The sequence below is a fragment of the Taurulus bubalis genome (genome assembly GCF_910589615.1).
Source record: "Taurulus bubalis genome assembly, chromosome: 5".
Lineage (NCBI taxonomy): Eukaryota > Metazoa > Chordata > Actinopteri > Perciformes > Cottidae > Taurulus > Taurulus bubalis.
In genome coordinates this window covers 27,676,247-27,692,208 of record NC_136593.1, presented here as the reverse complement: position 1 = coordinate 27,692,208, position 15,962 = coordinate 27,676,247, and the positions used below count along the sequence as shown (strand labels likewise).

The 15,962-nt window shown below is 46.1% G+C and overlaps 2 protein-coding genes across 2 annotated transcripts in view; both read left to right on the top strand.

The window, feature by feature from the left end:
- The window catches only part of LOC306736496 (BOS complex subunit NCLN), a gene marked incomplete at both ends in the record, with an annotated part of 6,393 nt that extends 3,461 nt beyond the window's left edge, over positions 1-2,932 (top strand). The window contains 11 exons of the mRNA XM_079218141.1: positions 1-66; positions 153-256; positions 376-464; positions 1,099-1,238; positions 1,320-1,498; positions 1,611-1,698; positions 1,796-1,834; positions 2,294-2,466; positions 2,560-2,613; positions 2,682-2,760; positions 2,876-2,932. The exon at positions 1-66 is cut by the window's left edge and continues 12 nt beyond it. Of these exons, the coding sequence (XP_079074267.1) occupies positions 1-66; positions 153-256; positions 376-464; positions 1,099-1,238; positions 1,320-1,498; positions 1,611-1,698; positions 1,796-1,834; positions 2,294-2,466; positions 2,560-2,613; positions 2,682-2,760; positions 2,876-2,932 (1,068 nt within the window). The remainder of the gene's footprint in view (positions 67-152; positions 257-375; positions 465-1,098; positions 1,239-1,319; positions 1,499-1,610; positions 1,699-1,795; positions 1,835-2,293; positions 2,467-2,559; positions 2,614-2,681; positions 2,761-2,875) is intronic.
- A 6,774-nt stretch (positions 2,933-9,706) lies between these two features.
- Positions 9,707-12,613, top strand: myorg (myogenesis regulating glycosidase; the record flags this gene model as incomplete). The annotated part of the gene is made up of 2 exons (XM_079218001.1): positions 9,707-9,969; positions 10,822-12,613. The coding sequence occupies 2 exons, from the start codon at positions 9,707-9,709 to the stop codon at positions 12,611-12,613; spliced, it is 2,055 nt and encodes a 684-aa protein (XP_079074127.1).
- Positions 12,614-15,962: the final 3,349 nt, after the last annotated feature.

The following is a 15,962-nucleotide window of genomic DNA, read 5'->3' as shown; positions in this document are numbered from 1 at the left end:
GGCACCGGGGAGGACGCACCCACGGTCGTCATCACCGCCCACTACGATTCCTACGGGCTGGCACCAGTGAGTCACGTAGAACTGATGTTTGTTTTCTGCACGTTGCAGTGTGATGCTGTGTGTATTTATGTGTGTGTCGGTGTGGAACACAGTGGCTGTCCTATGGAGCAGACTCTAATGGGAGTGGGGTCACCATCCTCCTGGAGTTGATGCGTCTCTTCCAGAAGCTTTTCAGTACCCCGAGCACCAGACCCCCGTGAGTCACTGCCCACCATCACCTTCCGTTTTTTGGTAGATTACTGATAATCATCTGAAGAAAAAGTGTCTCCTGTCATGTAAAACAACATGCATTAATGCTTGATTGCTCTTTTAAAGGTTTCATTTAATGTTCTCCTTGACTGGAGGAGGAAAGTACAATTTCCTTGGCACGAAGAGATGGATTGAAGATAATCTGGACCATGCCGGTGAGTTTTTTGGCTTTTTGAAAGTAGCCTCCAGCACCATGTCTTAAAATGAGCAACACGGATTCATTTAAAACCAGTTCATATGACCTTGATATGAATATCAGACCCTATTGTCCAACTTCTTGCCTTTAAAAAAAAATATATATATATATATATATTTTCAGCATAAATATGATCAAAAGTCAAAAGTCTGAGCAAGATTCCCCAAAAATGACTCACAACACAAACTGCATATCAAAATGACCCCCTTCTTCCGCATGCGCCGTCTGATGTGATCTGACGCGCTTTTAGAAGAGTCTGAGGACCAATGAGATCGTAGGATCTTGGAATGCAGAAGATATGAAAAATCCGCCGTTGTAAGGGTTTTATGAAGGTTTTAGTGAAACGTTATAATCGCTTTGTCATGTTAAGGAGCTTACGGAAATATTAAAATGTAGCGATCTTTTAAACAAAATGTAAAACCCCACTCCTCTTCTCACAAGGGTTACGGTACTTTAGCAACTTAAATGAATTAAAGCGACCCTGTGCATGAGGAGATAGCACAGTTTTTGTTTTGGAAAAACACACTTCTCATTTTCAGAAAAAGGGGCGTTGTGTTTATGAGGTTAATGCAAACCTCTTTCTTCTTCTCCAGAGTCCAGCCTGCTGCACGACAACGTGGCTTTTGTCCTGTGTCTGGACACGCTGGCCAACAGTGATGAGCTGTACATGCACGTGTCCCGCCCCCCTAAACCCGACACTCCCACGCACGCGTTCATTCAGCAGCTGGAGGAGGTAGCGCGCTTCACCAGGTCCAGAGTGTGCAGGAGGCCTTTCTCCGTCTTGTCTGACGTAAATGTGTGACCCCTCCCCCAGGTGGTGTCCTCCAGATTCCCCTGGGTGAAGGTGGGCTTGGTCCACAAGAAGATCAACCTGGTGGAGTCCTCGGTGGCGTGGGAGCATGAGCGCTACAGCCTGCGCAGGATACCAAGTTTCACTCTGTCTCACCTGGAAGACCCCAAATCTGAGCTGCGTGGCTCCGTGCTAGACACCATGTGGGTTCTCTGCTCTGTGTTTGGTATTCGGACTTGGTGCTTGAAGGCCTTGTTTACTACGCGGTGAGATGATGTGAAAAGAGGTCACAGTTGCCTTTGTGTCGTCTCACAGGTCACAGGTGGACTTCAGGAAAATGAAGCGAAACGGCGTGATCATAGCAGAAGCACTGGCCCGTTATATGTTCAATCTCTCTGACAAGGTGATTACATAGGAACGCATGTATAAAATACATATACTGGGGTTTCATCTTTCATCAGCATCGTAATGTGTGATTCATCTGTATCGTCTTCTACAAGGTTTCACCAAAAGATGTGCAGGTTTTCAAGGGACAATTGGTGAGTTGGCTGCTGGGTATTTTGGTGAATAAACAAAGGCCAGTGCTGCCCTCTGGTGTTGGTTTGTATGCATTGCAGAGTGTTGTGTCTTCAAAGCCCCCGGCCTTCATTAGAAGATGCATTTGAATAAAAGCATTTATTATTTATTATACACCGTCCTTCAAAGGTTTTGCGTCTTTAGACCCTGTGCAGTCTCCTGCTAAAGCAACACACACATTCCAGTGTGTTATTGGCTGCATTATTGCACACTGCAAACATGTTGATGCTTCCAGTTTATTTCTTCTATTCCTATTCCACTGTTGCTCAGAGCAGACTCCCAAATGAAGCTTTCATGGCAGGCGATTGCAAACCTTTCAACGGCACTCTATATCTGGAGTGTAGAAAAGTAGTTTTTTGGCTATTTTGATATTTTGATATGACGGCACATGAGACCTTTCCTCGTCTGAACTCTGGATGCAGGACTTCCACGACGGACGTATGTCCAGCCTGATGTCCTTCCTGACGTCGGTGCCTCGAGCCGCCCAGCTGCTGGACAAGGAGCCCGGTCACATCCTGCTGGTCAACTCTCTGGAGCACGAGTTCAGACGTTACCTGCAGCAGGTCCACCGACACGCCTACCGGCAGGATCGCAAGTAAGACGTAGCAGCAGCAGAAGAAGAAGAAGAAGAAGAAACCACATCCTGTGAAATGTCTTCCCAATGTAAAACATACCTGTCTTCACACAGGGACCCTGATATTACCTTCTTTGATCAAATGAACCAACCGATAGTGATGCACAGGTAAATATCTCCACTCATAAGCATGTTGTAGGTGTGGTCATGTCAATAAGACACGCCTCTTCTTCCAGAGTGAAGCCAGCGGCCTTTGACCTCTTCCTTGGAGGCTGCATTGCTGCTTATTTGGGGATCGTTTACTACAGCATCCAGGTGTGTTAATACACCCTTTTTTGTCCTCGTAGGTTGTCTAATACGTTCAACAGGTAGTCAACACTTGACCCGTCCGGTTTGTTTTCTCACACCTCCTCTCTGTTCCGTCTTACAGAACTTTGGTTATCTCTACTCAAAGCTCAAAGCGGTGGTGAAATCCAAGCACGAGTAAATGAGACTGATACTGAGTCGATGACGAGGGCTTTGAAGTCGGCACTGCACTCGTTGGACTCCTGCTGAACATGGAAGCAACGCAGCAAGAATCTTCTCCGACCAATCAGAACAACGTCCAACGTGTGCATGACATTTATCTCGTTTTAATAAATAATACACTGTGTTGTAAACCATTTCTACGACTGGAATTTGTAGTTTGGGGGAGACGTGAAGGGAAGGGAGTGTGTGTGCTGAAGAGAGGAACACACGCTGGAGGTGGGATGTGATTTTCTCTGACGTCCTCAGCTCTGCATCTGTTGACGCGGGTCTGGCTGGGCTCGCCGTGGCTGTGGAACGAGGCCCAGCCACTTCCTGTCACAGATAACTCAGCGAGAGCGGCGGAGACACAAAGGCACCCTGCAGCGCTCGGTGAATTATTGATGCTCGTGTGGCGTGCTGACAGAGGTGACCCCGGGTGGTGGTGGGGGGACATTCTTAAAAATCCCACCCCTCCTCGGGCTTGTTCCCGTCCTGTAGATCTGATCAGACTGATTCTGTTTTAGCGGCTCGACAGCTGGTGCTGAGTGTTTGGCATCAGTGCTGACTAGTTTGTGGGAGGGAAGTAGGTCATGGACAGGGACCCGAGGTATGTGTGTCTCTGCAGGGGGCCTTGGGCTTTAGGGGGGTCAGAGGCCGCGTGCTCAGGTAGCACACAGAGTGTTCTGGTCCAGCAAAGATGCTCTCAACCTTTATATGCATCACAATAACTACACGTCAAACACAGTTCTTTAGCGTGTATTTCTTTGTTGATGGAGATCCGAGCAGGATTTGTAGCGACTGATGCATGCACACATTTGCTGTTGTGATACATTAAACATAGGAGGATTAATATACATCAACTAAGTAGGCGACATCCACAACCCAGCAACCGTTTCAAGAGGAGAAAACACACTTTTGTTGCGGTGTGAGTAACAGAACGACCGACAGCGTGAGGGAAAGGGAGGAGCCACCAGGTGACGGGGGAGGAGAGGGATGCTCACACCGTCAGAAGGACTGCAGGGACGCAGTGGCAGACAGGTGAGACGATACGAGGAGATGGCGCCCCAGCTCTACCTCACCGCGTACAAGGAGCAGTTCTCCTCTCCCGGCAGAGCCAAGCGAGAGCATCTCCGGCCCACGTCGGCCCACCGCAGGAACAACCCCCAGCCGCGGCCGGTAAGAGGCTCAAAGAGATGCACGATTATTTATGAAGACATGTTGCATTTCTTGGGTAAATCAGGAAAATCAACGTAATATTCCTTCAATTAATGTAATTCAGCAAATAATGCTCCTAAGATAATTGAACTCATCTTTAAGTGGTGCATGTAAGGTCAAATAAGGCGGTGGGATCACTTATTATTGGTCCTCTCTTTATTGCTCTTCATCCAGCGAGACGAAGGGTCTCACACTAATTGGCGACTGGTTGTTTACATTTCTGTGCGCTGGCGAAAGCTGCATAATATCTATTATTCAGTACTTTCTCCATGCCTATTTATTTATCCTGACATGGAGTAAACAGCTAAAAACAAAGTGTTACCCAACTGTGAAGAGGGGGGGACATCAAAAACCGGCTCTAGAGTTCTGTTGTATTATAATGATGATCACACTAATTGGAAAGCCATTTAGGAAAATAAAAATTAGCGTTTCAAAACCTGACTGCTCTTTACTGTCTGAGTACTGAGAGAAAGGAATACACTTGGATAGAGACGGCTTATTCAATGAGAATAAAGAAATACATAAAATAAAGGAAAAAAGTGAATATGATATGCTGTGTATTCTGTGCATGTAAACAACATTAAATAGAATAAAATACATACAAAAGCACAAATAAAATACCTATCAATGCTTTATAAATAGACAGCTAATGTCTCCACAATGGGACTTGTAGCGGGAACTTTATGTTTGATAAAGACTCATTAACTCAACAGATAAATGTGTACATAAGATTTCTTAAAACGGAGTGGAAAGTATGAACTCCTGCAGCCACAAACATTTCCCTGTTACTCCACCATCTCATCTCTTATGCTCATGGCTTCATTATAAGCTACTTGAAGTCTCTACTTGCTTTTTTGGTAATCAGGCCACAATGTTCACATTCTGTTTCCACGTGTCCCTGCATGCTTTCCAGGACTTTCTGTTCCCCCGGAGCCTTCAGCCCGGCTCCAGGTCCAGGTCTTGGCGCGCCCCCCCAGACCCCTCGCGCCCTGCGGACGCTGGCCGTCCCCTCTTCCCTCCTGTCAGACACTTATCCTTCCACAGTCCCCTCACCACGTGTCCAGACAGCTACCTGAACCACGTGGCCCTTGTCAGCCCGTCCACAGGACGAGCTCTGCCCTCTGCTGGCGGACTGCAGGACCTGCAGCCGCCTGGGCCTCCTGACACTGGACTGAAGAACCCAACAAGGTACAACAGATGAGGTGCAGCTGTGGTCCAGGTGACTCTAAGCACAGCGTGGTTGTAACTGATTGTCTTTGCATCAGTAGAGCGAGTCATCAGAGGAACGCTCATCCTCTCTCAGCACAGCAACTGAGGTGAGAATGACCTCTGACCTCGGACCTCTTCTCGCGGCTTTTAGAGCCTTCAAACATTTAAAAACAACACACATCACTGGTTGTGACTCAATGTTTTTCACAGGCAACATGCAGGAGCTCCGCTTCGGCCCAGACCGCAGACCAGCAGCCCTCAACACTCGGCAGGGACACAATACCGGAGGTCGAGTGCTTTAGCAGCCATATGATAACATATATGTCGTGAATAAAAGCTAGCAGGGAGGTCTGATGCTCTCTCTCTGGTGGTCTCTCTGCAGCGGGTGCTGCAGCTGCTTCCACGTGGTGAAGCCGTACCAAGCGGGACACTACATCATACACCCAGAGTTTGTGTCTGAAGGCCTTCGTTAGGACGATTACAGCCCGGCTCCCGAAGAGGGGACCGGGGACCTGCTCCTTCAGGACATCATTAACTTCACTATTGTTTAATTCTCCACTAATTAACCCAGCGAGACGAGGTGTACGAATGAATAATGCAACTGTAGGCCGCACCTCCGCCGCCATTATCTCCCTACACACGGCGGGGCCACTTTTACAGTTCAGTACTAAATCAGCAGCAAAGATCTTCCCGTCGGGAGCTGCTGGTGATCAAATGGAACGAGCCGCCGCGGCCCTAATGTGTAACTGTCTGTGGCGTTAACATTTTATCCCACTATTAGAAAGATCATTTGATACATTTGATATAGGAGTTCTTTATTGCATGATTAGACGGTAAAAAAAGAAATAGTGCTTTACACGGGGGAATTAAATATTTATTACGGTCATTATTATAGGTCATTTATAGTGATGACAAAATATAGGACATAATGTCCCCACAGAAATAGCAACGTGTGTTTTTCTTTCTATAACTTTGCTAATTGCACTTCTTTAAAGCGTGTTGTTGGATTTTCTGCATCTAGAAACAACCAGTGAGTCCTGAGAAGTGTTGTACACCTAGCAGTGGTTCTCAAACTGTTCCTTTGGAGGAAGAACAATGTTCGGGCATCACCGCCCCAACACAATAAAAACAAAATGGTCCAACTTTTTGTGACTCCTCCATCCGTGCTTTTTCAAATAATAGAATAAAGAAAATGTCAACCATATTGCTCCATCAGACAAAATCTAATAACATGTGCAATCACTTTGTTAGAATAATGCTAATAAAGTTCTATATGTGCAAAAAACAACTAATATTTTACACAAAAAAAACTTACTGTGGCTGCAAATAACCTGTTACAATAACGTTTTGCAAAACAAAATGAGTGCAGATGTGTGAGCCCCAGCTTCACAGCAGCACGCTGCCCCTTAAATACGAAGGATGGTAAAATGCAGAGAATAATTCCCCCACTGTGGGATTAATAAAGGATTATTATTTAAATAATCTGCATCTCCCCCTCCAGAGGGTCGCGCCCCACAGTGTGAGAACCACTGAGGTCCCCGTGCGAGCTGCTGGGATCCCGTAAAAGTGTCATCTCTGCAGAATGAGAATAAAGCGTCCCGCCCCCACCGCTGGACTACATTTCCCATGATGCGGTGGGCGTGAACAACAACATGCATGTCTTGGTCTCTTTCTGTGAACTGTGGTAACAAGTTGCGTTGGAGCTGAGAGCTGCTGCTGCTGACCGGTAGGCTGCAACCTTTCTTATCTACAGCCGAGGGGCAGACTGAATACAATGAAACTTTACTCACACGGATTTATGCTTATTTATGCTCATTTATTTATTTATTTCCGTTAACTTTGGGGTTCGACCCACCGCGCGCACAACAACGGCTTTAGACTCCAGGCTGCTGAGTGAGGCTCCAACGTGCGCGAGCATCTGCTCTCTACATTGTTTCTGTCCGGTTATTAGCTCATAAACGCGTGTGTGTGTATGCACTGTACGTTATTAAATACATAACTGTGCACAATAGTATGAGGCAGTAAGTATTGGACAGGCACATGCAAAGTGGGGCTCGTTGCTGTGTAAACGTATAAAGGACTATAGGCCTATAATAACTCAGACTGGTATAACCAGAGTGCTTATCAGTGCGCTGTGACATGCCACATGCACACACGCACGCACGCACGCACGCGCAGACACACACGCCCTACGCGCGTGCTCTTTGACGTATGGAGTCTCTCTCAGACTTCTGTTCCGACTGCATCAGCACTTCTGTGTTTGTTTTCTCCATGTCGAAGTAGATATGAATCGGCTGAAGAGGCAGATATGAATCCAGTGATCACACCATAAACATAAATGTGCTCCAGTCTGAACATTTTCCTCTTTTTAAACTGAGAAAAACAGGTTTGAGTTCCCAGAAGCTTCTTTATGTGAGAAGAACAGCGATTAACCGACTCATCGATTAGTTTATGGACAGACAATTAAGATGATCATTTATCATTTAGTCTATATTAGATATACAGTAGGTCATTGTAGTAGCCCACTGTTGCATTTTTAATTATGTGTTTTATAAAAATATAAAAAAAGATTAACGATTAATCTTCAAAGTAATTCTAAGCAACACTTTCCTGGCTCCAGCTTCCTCTCTGGTTACAAATGTGATTGTTTGCTGTAGAGCTGCAATGATTAATTAGTTTATTACTTATTTTTTGATAATTGATTAATGGCAAAAACACTTGTTTTGCTTTGTGATATGAACGATAGTAAACTAAATATGTTTTGGTTTTGGTTGGTCATGTAAAAAAAATCTAAATTGATCACCGTTGGCTGTGAGAAATATGTGCTTTTCCCTATTTTGAGTAAAAGATTAGTGGATAGATTGAGAAAATAATCAACAGATTAATCAATATGTATGTATTGTTGGTTGCAACCCTAATTTTCTCGTCTTAATAAATAAATAATCTTTGGGTGTTTGGTCTGTTGGTTGATTAATAGAATTTAAAAAGCTGGATATGTGACCCAGTTTTTATATAATATTATAGACAAAACAAATAATTATTGTTGATATGGTTGATAATTAAAACAGTTGTTAGTTGTAGCCTGATGTGATGAATGTCATAAATCATATATTGTAATATATCAAATTCTTACATCTGTCGCTGCACTTTTCCATAAAAACAGATGGGGAAAAAAAAGGCGTAAACAAACAAATAAATACAGTAAATCTTCAGTTCCAGCAGTGGATCTCTGAGTTACCAACACTACATGCTCTGTTAATTAATGATGGGCTCATGTTATCACTCCTGTTGTTGGGGGAAATCCATACTAAGGGTGGTTGAACACAGAATTAGTCAATTAGATTGCTAATTAATAGCAAGCATTTTTTATTATCGACCCTCGCTGCCAGGCCCGACCACGAGGGTCCATTGCAGTTAGGACTAGTCAGCAGGATGCGGAGAGGACTGAGCTCCCCCCGGTCGGCCGTGTCCTTAATCTAATCTATACTGATTAGCTAAATCCACAATAACTAACATCAACTCGTTGATTACCCAAACAGTGTCTGCTGTGTCCCTTCTGGGAGGGACGGCCAGGTCGAAACGCAATAGAAATGGAAAACCGACGTCCAAATGTTTGTTCTCTTGGCTTGAGCGCACCAGGTTACTTCCAGCTGTATTGGTCTGCTTGATGGAGCACAACGTTTAGTATTCTTTGCTCTCCTTCCCAGCGTTGGCATAGCTTTAAGGCCCAAATCCCCTTTTCTGCTCCTCTACGTCCTCACATACAAATGAGTCGTCTTTCAATTGAACTCATATGTTGGAATTACTGCCGGGAACAAGCACTTTATCCTCTTACGGGTAATTGGCAGTAGATTTGTTTTGTTAAATCTCAGACACATCTTTAAAGTTTACATCCTGACAGTGTAATACCTCTAAGTGCTGTGGAGTCACTTGGTGCAGCAATGCAGAGCATAAGACAACACTGGAAATGTAATGGAGGCTTTGCACTGACAAGGAAACCAGATCGACTGCTCATCTGGCCGGGACGTCCTCCTCCATGTCTCTGATAGTTCAGGGATTTGAAATACCTTTTCTGACTAAACCGAACTGGTTATCAACATTAGTGAACGCTGTGTACAAAGGCTGCTAGTACAGGAAACCTTTCCGTCCGTTTATGAACCCATCTCGTGTGAGATAAGAAGAGCAAACACTGCGTGAAGACCTTGACACTGACTTCTCAAAGCTTTGTTATTTCTCTCTCATGACAGGCAGACTGCAACAATCCAGGGTCCCTGGAAAACGTTTCCCTGATCTTTAGAGCAGCAACTCTCCGATTTGCACGGCACAAGTCATGTACCAAGTTGTTCCCGGAGGAGCGGGAGGCACAATTACAGATGTTATCCCCAAGCAGAAGCGCAGCAAGGACACTCGACCCTTGGTGGGAGCGGGAGTCATCGGCTTGGTGCTGGTAATTGCAGCGGTGACTGCGTGGTGTTATTACATCGCCTCTCTACGCAAAGCCGAGCTGCTTAAGACTGAGCTCCTGGATCTGAATAAAGATGGCTACATTATCCGCAACCAGGGAGGGTCGATTGTTTTCAGAATGGATTTCAGGTTAGTATTTGATGCATATTTCAGATACATCAGAAAATGTAAATGTATGCAGGTCATTTCAGTTGTTTTTAACTGTGACAAAATAAATGTGTGTGTTGAGAGAGATTGCTTGTACCGTAAAAGCCGTGTTAAAAGCCGCTACTACCTTCGGTGGTTGTCCCCGCTGTAGCAAGCTAGCGCTGCTGCTAGCTCTCCGCTGCTGCTAGCTCCACGCTGCTGCTGATAGCTCCCCGCTGCTGCTGCTAGCTCTCTGCTGCTGCTAGCTCCCCGCTGCTGCTGGTAGCTCTCTGCTGCTGCTGGTAGCTCCCCGCTGCTGCTAGCTCTCCGCTGCTGCTGATAGCTCTCCGCTGCTGCTGGTAGCTCTCCGCTGCTGCTAGCTCTCCGCTGCTGCTGATAGCTCTCCGCTGCTGCTGGTAGCTCTCCGCTGCTGCTGATAGCTCTCCGCTGCTGCTGCTAGCTCTCTGCTGCTGCTGCTAGCTCCACGCTGCTGCTGCTAGCTCTCCGCTGCTGCTAGCTCTCCGCTGCTGCTAGCTCCCCGCTGCTGCTAGCTCCCCGCTGCTGCTGCTAGCTCCCAGCTGCTGCTGCTAGCTCTCCGCTGCTGCTGCTAGCTCCAGGCTACTACTGCTACTCCCCATGTCCCCTCTGCCCGAGTCGGGCGTCGAGCCACCCGACTCGGACCCCGCTACCTTCTGTGGTTGTCGGGGAACTAACGAGAGCTAGCGAAAGTGAGCGGGGAACTAGCAGCAGCGCTAGCTGGCTACAGGGGGGAACTAGCGGGGACACCGACCGAACGTAGTAGCGGCTTTTAACCCAACTTTTACGGTACATGTAATTCTATGTAAATCTCGGCAGGTCGGGAACGCTGGATTTGGATTCCTGCTCCAAAGAAGGGGAGCTCCTGAGCTGCAGTCGCACCACTGACCGGAAACTCAACTTCTTCATTGAGACCGTGCGGCCCAAAGACACGGTGCAATGCTACCGCGTGCGCTGGGAGGAACTGGTTCCTGACATTCCCGTGGAGCATGCCATGACGTACACGTTCGCTCACTGGTATGGTGGTGCGGTGTCAGCTATTCAACACTGGCCTATTTCTATTCATGGCCAACAGGCTCCCAAGCCCTTTGTCACCAGTGACATCTACAAAAACCGCAATGAATTTGGTGGAATCTTGGAAAGTTATTGGCTTTCATCCAACGCTACGGCCATCAAGATAAATAATTCAGTGCCCTTCCACCTGGGCTGGAACGACACGGAGAAGACCATGTCCTTCCAGGCCCGATACAACGACAGTCCCTTCAAGCCAAACCCAGGAGAGGCCCCGTGCGCTGAGCTGAGCTACAGAGTGTGCGTGGGCTTGGATGTGTCATCCATACACAAGTACATGGTCCGCAGATACTTTAACAAACCAAACAAAGTGCCGGCCAAAGCCATGTTTAGTCATCCTATCTGGTCGACCTGGGCGCTCCATAAGACCGACATTGACCAAGAGAAAGTCTTGACGTACGCCGCCAACATTCGCAAATACAAGTTTAACTGCAGCCACCTGGAGGTCGACGACCGCTACACCAAACGCTACGGAGAGTTTGAGTTTGACCAGACAAAGTTCCCCAACGCCTCGTCCATGTTCCAGAGGCTGAAATCCGACGGATTTCTGGTGTCGCTGTGGATTCACCCTTTCGTTAACTACGACTCAGACAACTTCCACACTTGCGTGGAGAGGGAGCTGTTTGTGATGGAGCCAACGGGCCAGCTGCCGGCCATGGTGCGCTGGTGGAACGGCATCGGTGGCATTTTGGACTTCACCAATCCAGAAGCCCGCGATTGGTTTTCCTCCCAGCTGCGGTCGCTGCGCTCCAGGTACGGGGTGTCATCTTTTAAATTTGACGCGGGGGAGACCAACTACTTGCCATGGAAGTTTACTACCAGGACTCCCATTCAGGACCCCAGTTTTTTCACCAGACGTTACACGGAAATGGCGATTCCCTACAACGACAGAGCGGAGCTGCGCAGCGGCTACCAGTCCCAGAACATATCCTGCTTCTTCAGGCCGATTGACAGAGACTCGGTTTGGGGCTATGAGTTGGGCCTCAAGTCTCTCATCCCCACCGTGCTCACCATCAGCATTCTGGGCTATCAGTTCATTTTACCGGACATGATCGGAGGGAACGCGTATCTGAACCGCACAGACGGGAACGCCGTATTACCCGACCGAGAACTCTACATCCGCTGGCTGGAGCTGGCGGCCTTCATGCCGTCCATGCAGTTTTCTATCCCGCCGTGGGCGTACGACAACGAGGTGGTTGAAATCGCCCGGAAATACACGGCCCTCCACGAGAGCATCGTGGCGCCACGGGTGCTGGAGCTGGCCGGCGAGGTGCTGGACACCGGGGACCCCATCATACGACCCCTGTGGTGGATCGCCACCGGTGATGAAACGGCGTATAAAATCGACTCCCAATTCCTGATTGGGGATGACCTCATGGTGGCCCCAGTTTTAGAGCCTGGAAAGCAAGAGCGTGACATCTACCTCCCGGCCGGCCATTGGAGAAGCTACAAGGGGGAGAGGTTTGACATCAAGGAGCCGCTGCATCTCACCGACTACCCGGTGGATCTGGATGAAATTGCGTACTTTGTTTGGGTGTAGCAGGACGGGAACGCACAGCCGGACAGATGGATTAATAAACCTTCGCTGCAATTTGCTTGTAAGACAAGCGTCACACATTTTGCTTTTATTATGCTTGTATGAAACAGTTCTTGGACAAATCTTTTCTGCAAAAATATAGGAAGACTTTTTAAAACATGTAACTCTACATAACATCACAAATGTGAAAGCAATGCTCAAAACCTCATCTTATTTTTGTATTTCATTGAAGCAAATCGTTGGATCATCTTTATATGAATATATTTATATTGTTTGTGGTTTAATGGGAATGTAGCTAGTTAGTGTCCAGAGGTTTTAAGGAGAGACTGTGCAACTTTTGACTCAATAATGTCAGTTAAACAGCTATTTTTGTTTAAAGTTGAACCCATAAGCTTCTGGTCGTACCAGACTGACAGTATAAAAGTTACATAGTCTCCCTTTAAAGCCATGTATATGAAACATTTGTCAAAAAGGGAATATGCAAACTGTGAAATAAGTAAGCTGTATTGTCATTGTGTGCCATAAAGATGAAGCTACATTTCAGCCCACTGGGTCGTATCGCGTCGTTACCGCCATCACGCCGGTAGCAGGCCACAGAGAAGCTTCTCTATTAACTTCCACTGGACTGAGATGTCCTACTTTCCTCTGACACTAATGACTTCTACTCCTCTGCTCCGAGATGCTTTTCAGGAAGTCGGGTTTTATGCTTCACTTATCGGGATGAATGCTTGAAGTTTAATCGTTACAAACTGCATGGGATCTCATCTGTGGAACGCAGTGTCATGTAACTACTCTTAGTCCACAAGAAGATGCCTTTAATTAGGCACTAAATATTTGATGCTCCTCCTCAGGTAACAGCGTTTTCTGGTGTGTTATGATGTGTCTGGTTGTGTCTTTGCTGACTCCAAATCCAGCAAAACAACTACAGTGTGTAATACATCGAACACAATAATGGTCCGGTTACTTTACGCCGACTTGGTATGCAGAATGGAAGTCTATCGGTGCAATGAATTTAGCATTTAATTATCAAATGAAATGCTTCAATGTATTTTGTCACCTTGTGTTTTGTTGACGTGAATAGTTTGTTACTGCGGTGATATCTAAGTGCCTTGTGTTAATATCTACTGCCACATACTCTGTCATTTGTTGCTAAGCTGTATATTGAATATTTTACGTTGATTGCATTGTACATTTATTAGGTTATATATTTAGTTAATTTAACCCTTAATGTGGTGAGGTAACCCTTTATGGTGCAACACAAATGCCACAAAATAGAATTAAATATCATGTAGCTGCACACGTCTAAAACAATGCTTTCAGTGCATCGCGTGACGAACAGAGGAAACTGATATTGATTGTCTCCTCAATAAGTGACTTATTTCAAAGTGAAAGCAATAAAGTGCATTTTACATGGGAACATTTTCTTCCTGTGGCTTCTGTGTTAGCGTTTTAAAACTTGTTGAGATTTGAAACTTAACGCTCGTATGAAATAACGAAAAGGAAACGTCCAATAGTCTGGTTTGTTAATGCTTTTCTAATGTATGTGTTTAACGCCGTCTGTGTGGCACGCAGGTTGACCTCAGTGGGTTTTGTTTGTGCCTTCATGACAACAACGCTCCCTATTTATAGCACTTCTCACTCAGCGTCTGGGCCGACCTCTCGGTCTATTCCCGTCTCCGGCTGTCTTGAGGAGACGGGGCGGCTGCATACCTCGGCCTGAGCCCTGCTTTGCTCTCGGCTGCCTGCAGTTACTGCAGCTGAACATTGCACTAGTTTAGCTGAGCGTGCATATTTGATGTTTGTTGTTTTGTATGAATGCATTAAAACAAAATCAAGTTCGTGAGCATTTTTATTGTGCTTAATTTGAATATAATAATTATACTAATAAAAATAATGCACTATTGCCTCCATGAATGCCTCTCCCAGACTTTTTCACACACATAAAACACAAGAATAGAAGACACATGGACATTAGATCCAGGTCAGTCACCTGACCGCGCGGCCAGTGAGCCAATAACAACCTGTAACCTCTCATGAGTCTGCAACACATGAAAACTAATGTGCCTATCGGCTCAATATTGAAAGAGACACCCTTGAGGGACTTTTCCAACTTTTGGCGCCCGGCTCATCACGGGCCGATAATGACAAGGTGATGAAACAATCGTGCGGGTTATTTGGAGGCTGTGTTGGGATCAATACATCATCTGGTGGCTCGTGGTGCGAGGACAGAGAGCAAGTGATATGAAATGAGCAGACACAGGGAATAAGAAGGATAAACTTCAGCAGGAGATAATAGCAACAGCATTTATTAGAATTAGAACCTGAAGCGTGATTGTTTGTGTGGGTTCAAACAGCCGCAGCGCCATCTTCTTACAGCTGTAGTCGATCTTTCAAAGGTTTGGGGAATTCACTCCATTTCAAAACAGCGGGATATGCTTAAGAACTACTTCACTTTATTTGCCAATGCCTCATCTTTCTTCAGAATTGATCTGGACTCGCAGCCTGTGCGGGGAGGACACACATTCATCGATTAGCTGTCTGTGTGTTGTGGGGATCAATATTATTTGTCGGTTTGCTTTCTGCAATCATATTGTTTGCTTCTGCCCATCTTTTCATAGGCTGGACAAGTTATTTATGTAGGAGCTTTGAGGGCAATTTCTAGGAGGAGAGATGAGAGAAAAAAGACCATGTCACGTCAAAGTAATAGGGGCGTTAATATATATTTGGCAGGTGTCTGAGTCTCTTCATGTGTCGGCTGCTTCACTGTTTTTAACCAATTTGTTGATTTAGAGGAAAACAATGCATATTTACTTGATGGCGATATGAGTGGAGGAAACAGCATGCAAGGAGACCAGTGCTTGAAAGAAAAAAGTATACTTTTTTTTATTAACAGACATTTAAAATGAAACACAACATGAACTGTCTGGGTGTTAGCATGTGGTGCTGCAGACGTCCAGAAGGGGGCAGTGTAGCTTCATCGATATTTCTCTCTCTGACATGTAGTGTACCGTTGTCCAGATGCTAGACACACACACACACACACACACACACACACACACACACACACACACACACACACACACACACACACACACACACACACACACACCGAGCAGGACACAAACCTGGCAGAGCTCCTCTCCTCCTTCCTTCCCCACCTGTGAGCCCACCTGCGAGTCCATCTGCAGCCCAGAGACGCCAGTTGTTCTGGTTTTGAGCCAGTGTGTCTCAAGTACCTTCCCAGATCCTCCTCCATGAGTCTGCTGTCTGTCCTCCCCAGTAAGCCATATATATATATATATATATATATATATATATATATATATATTACACACAGAGAGAAGTGCTGAAC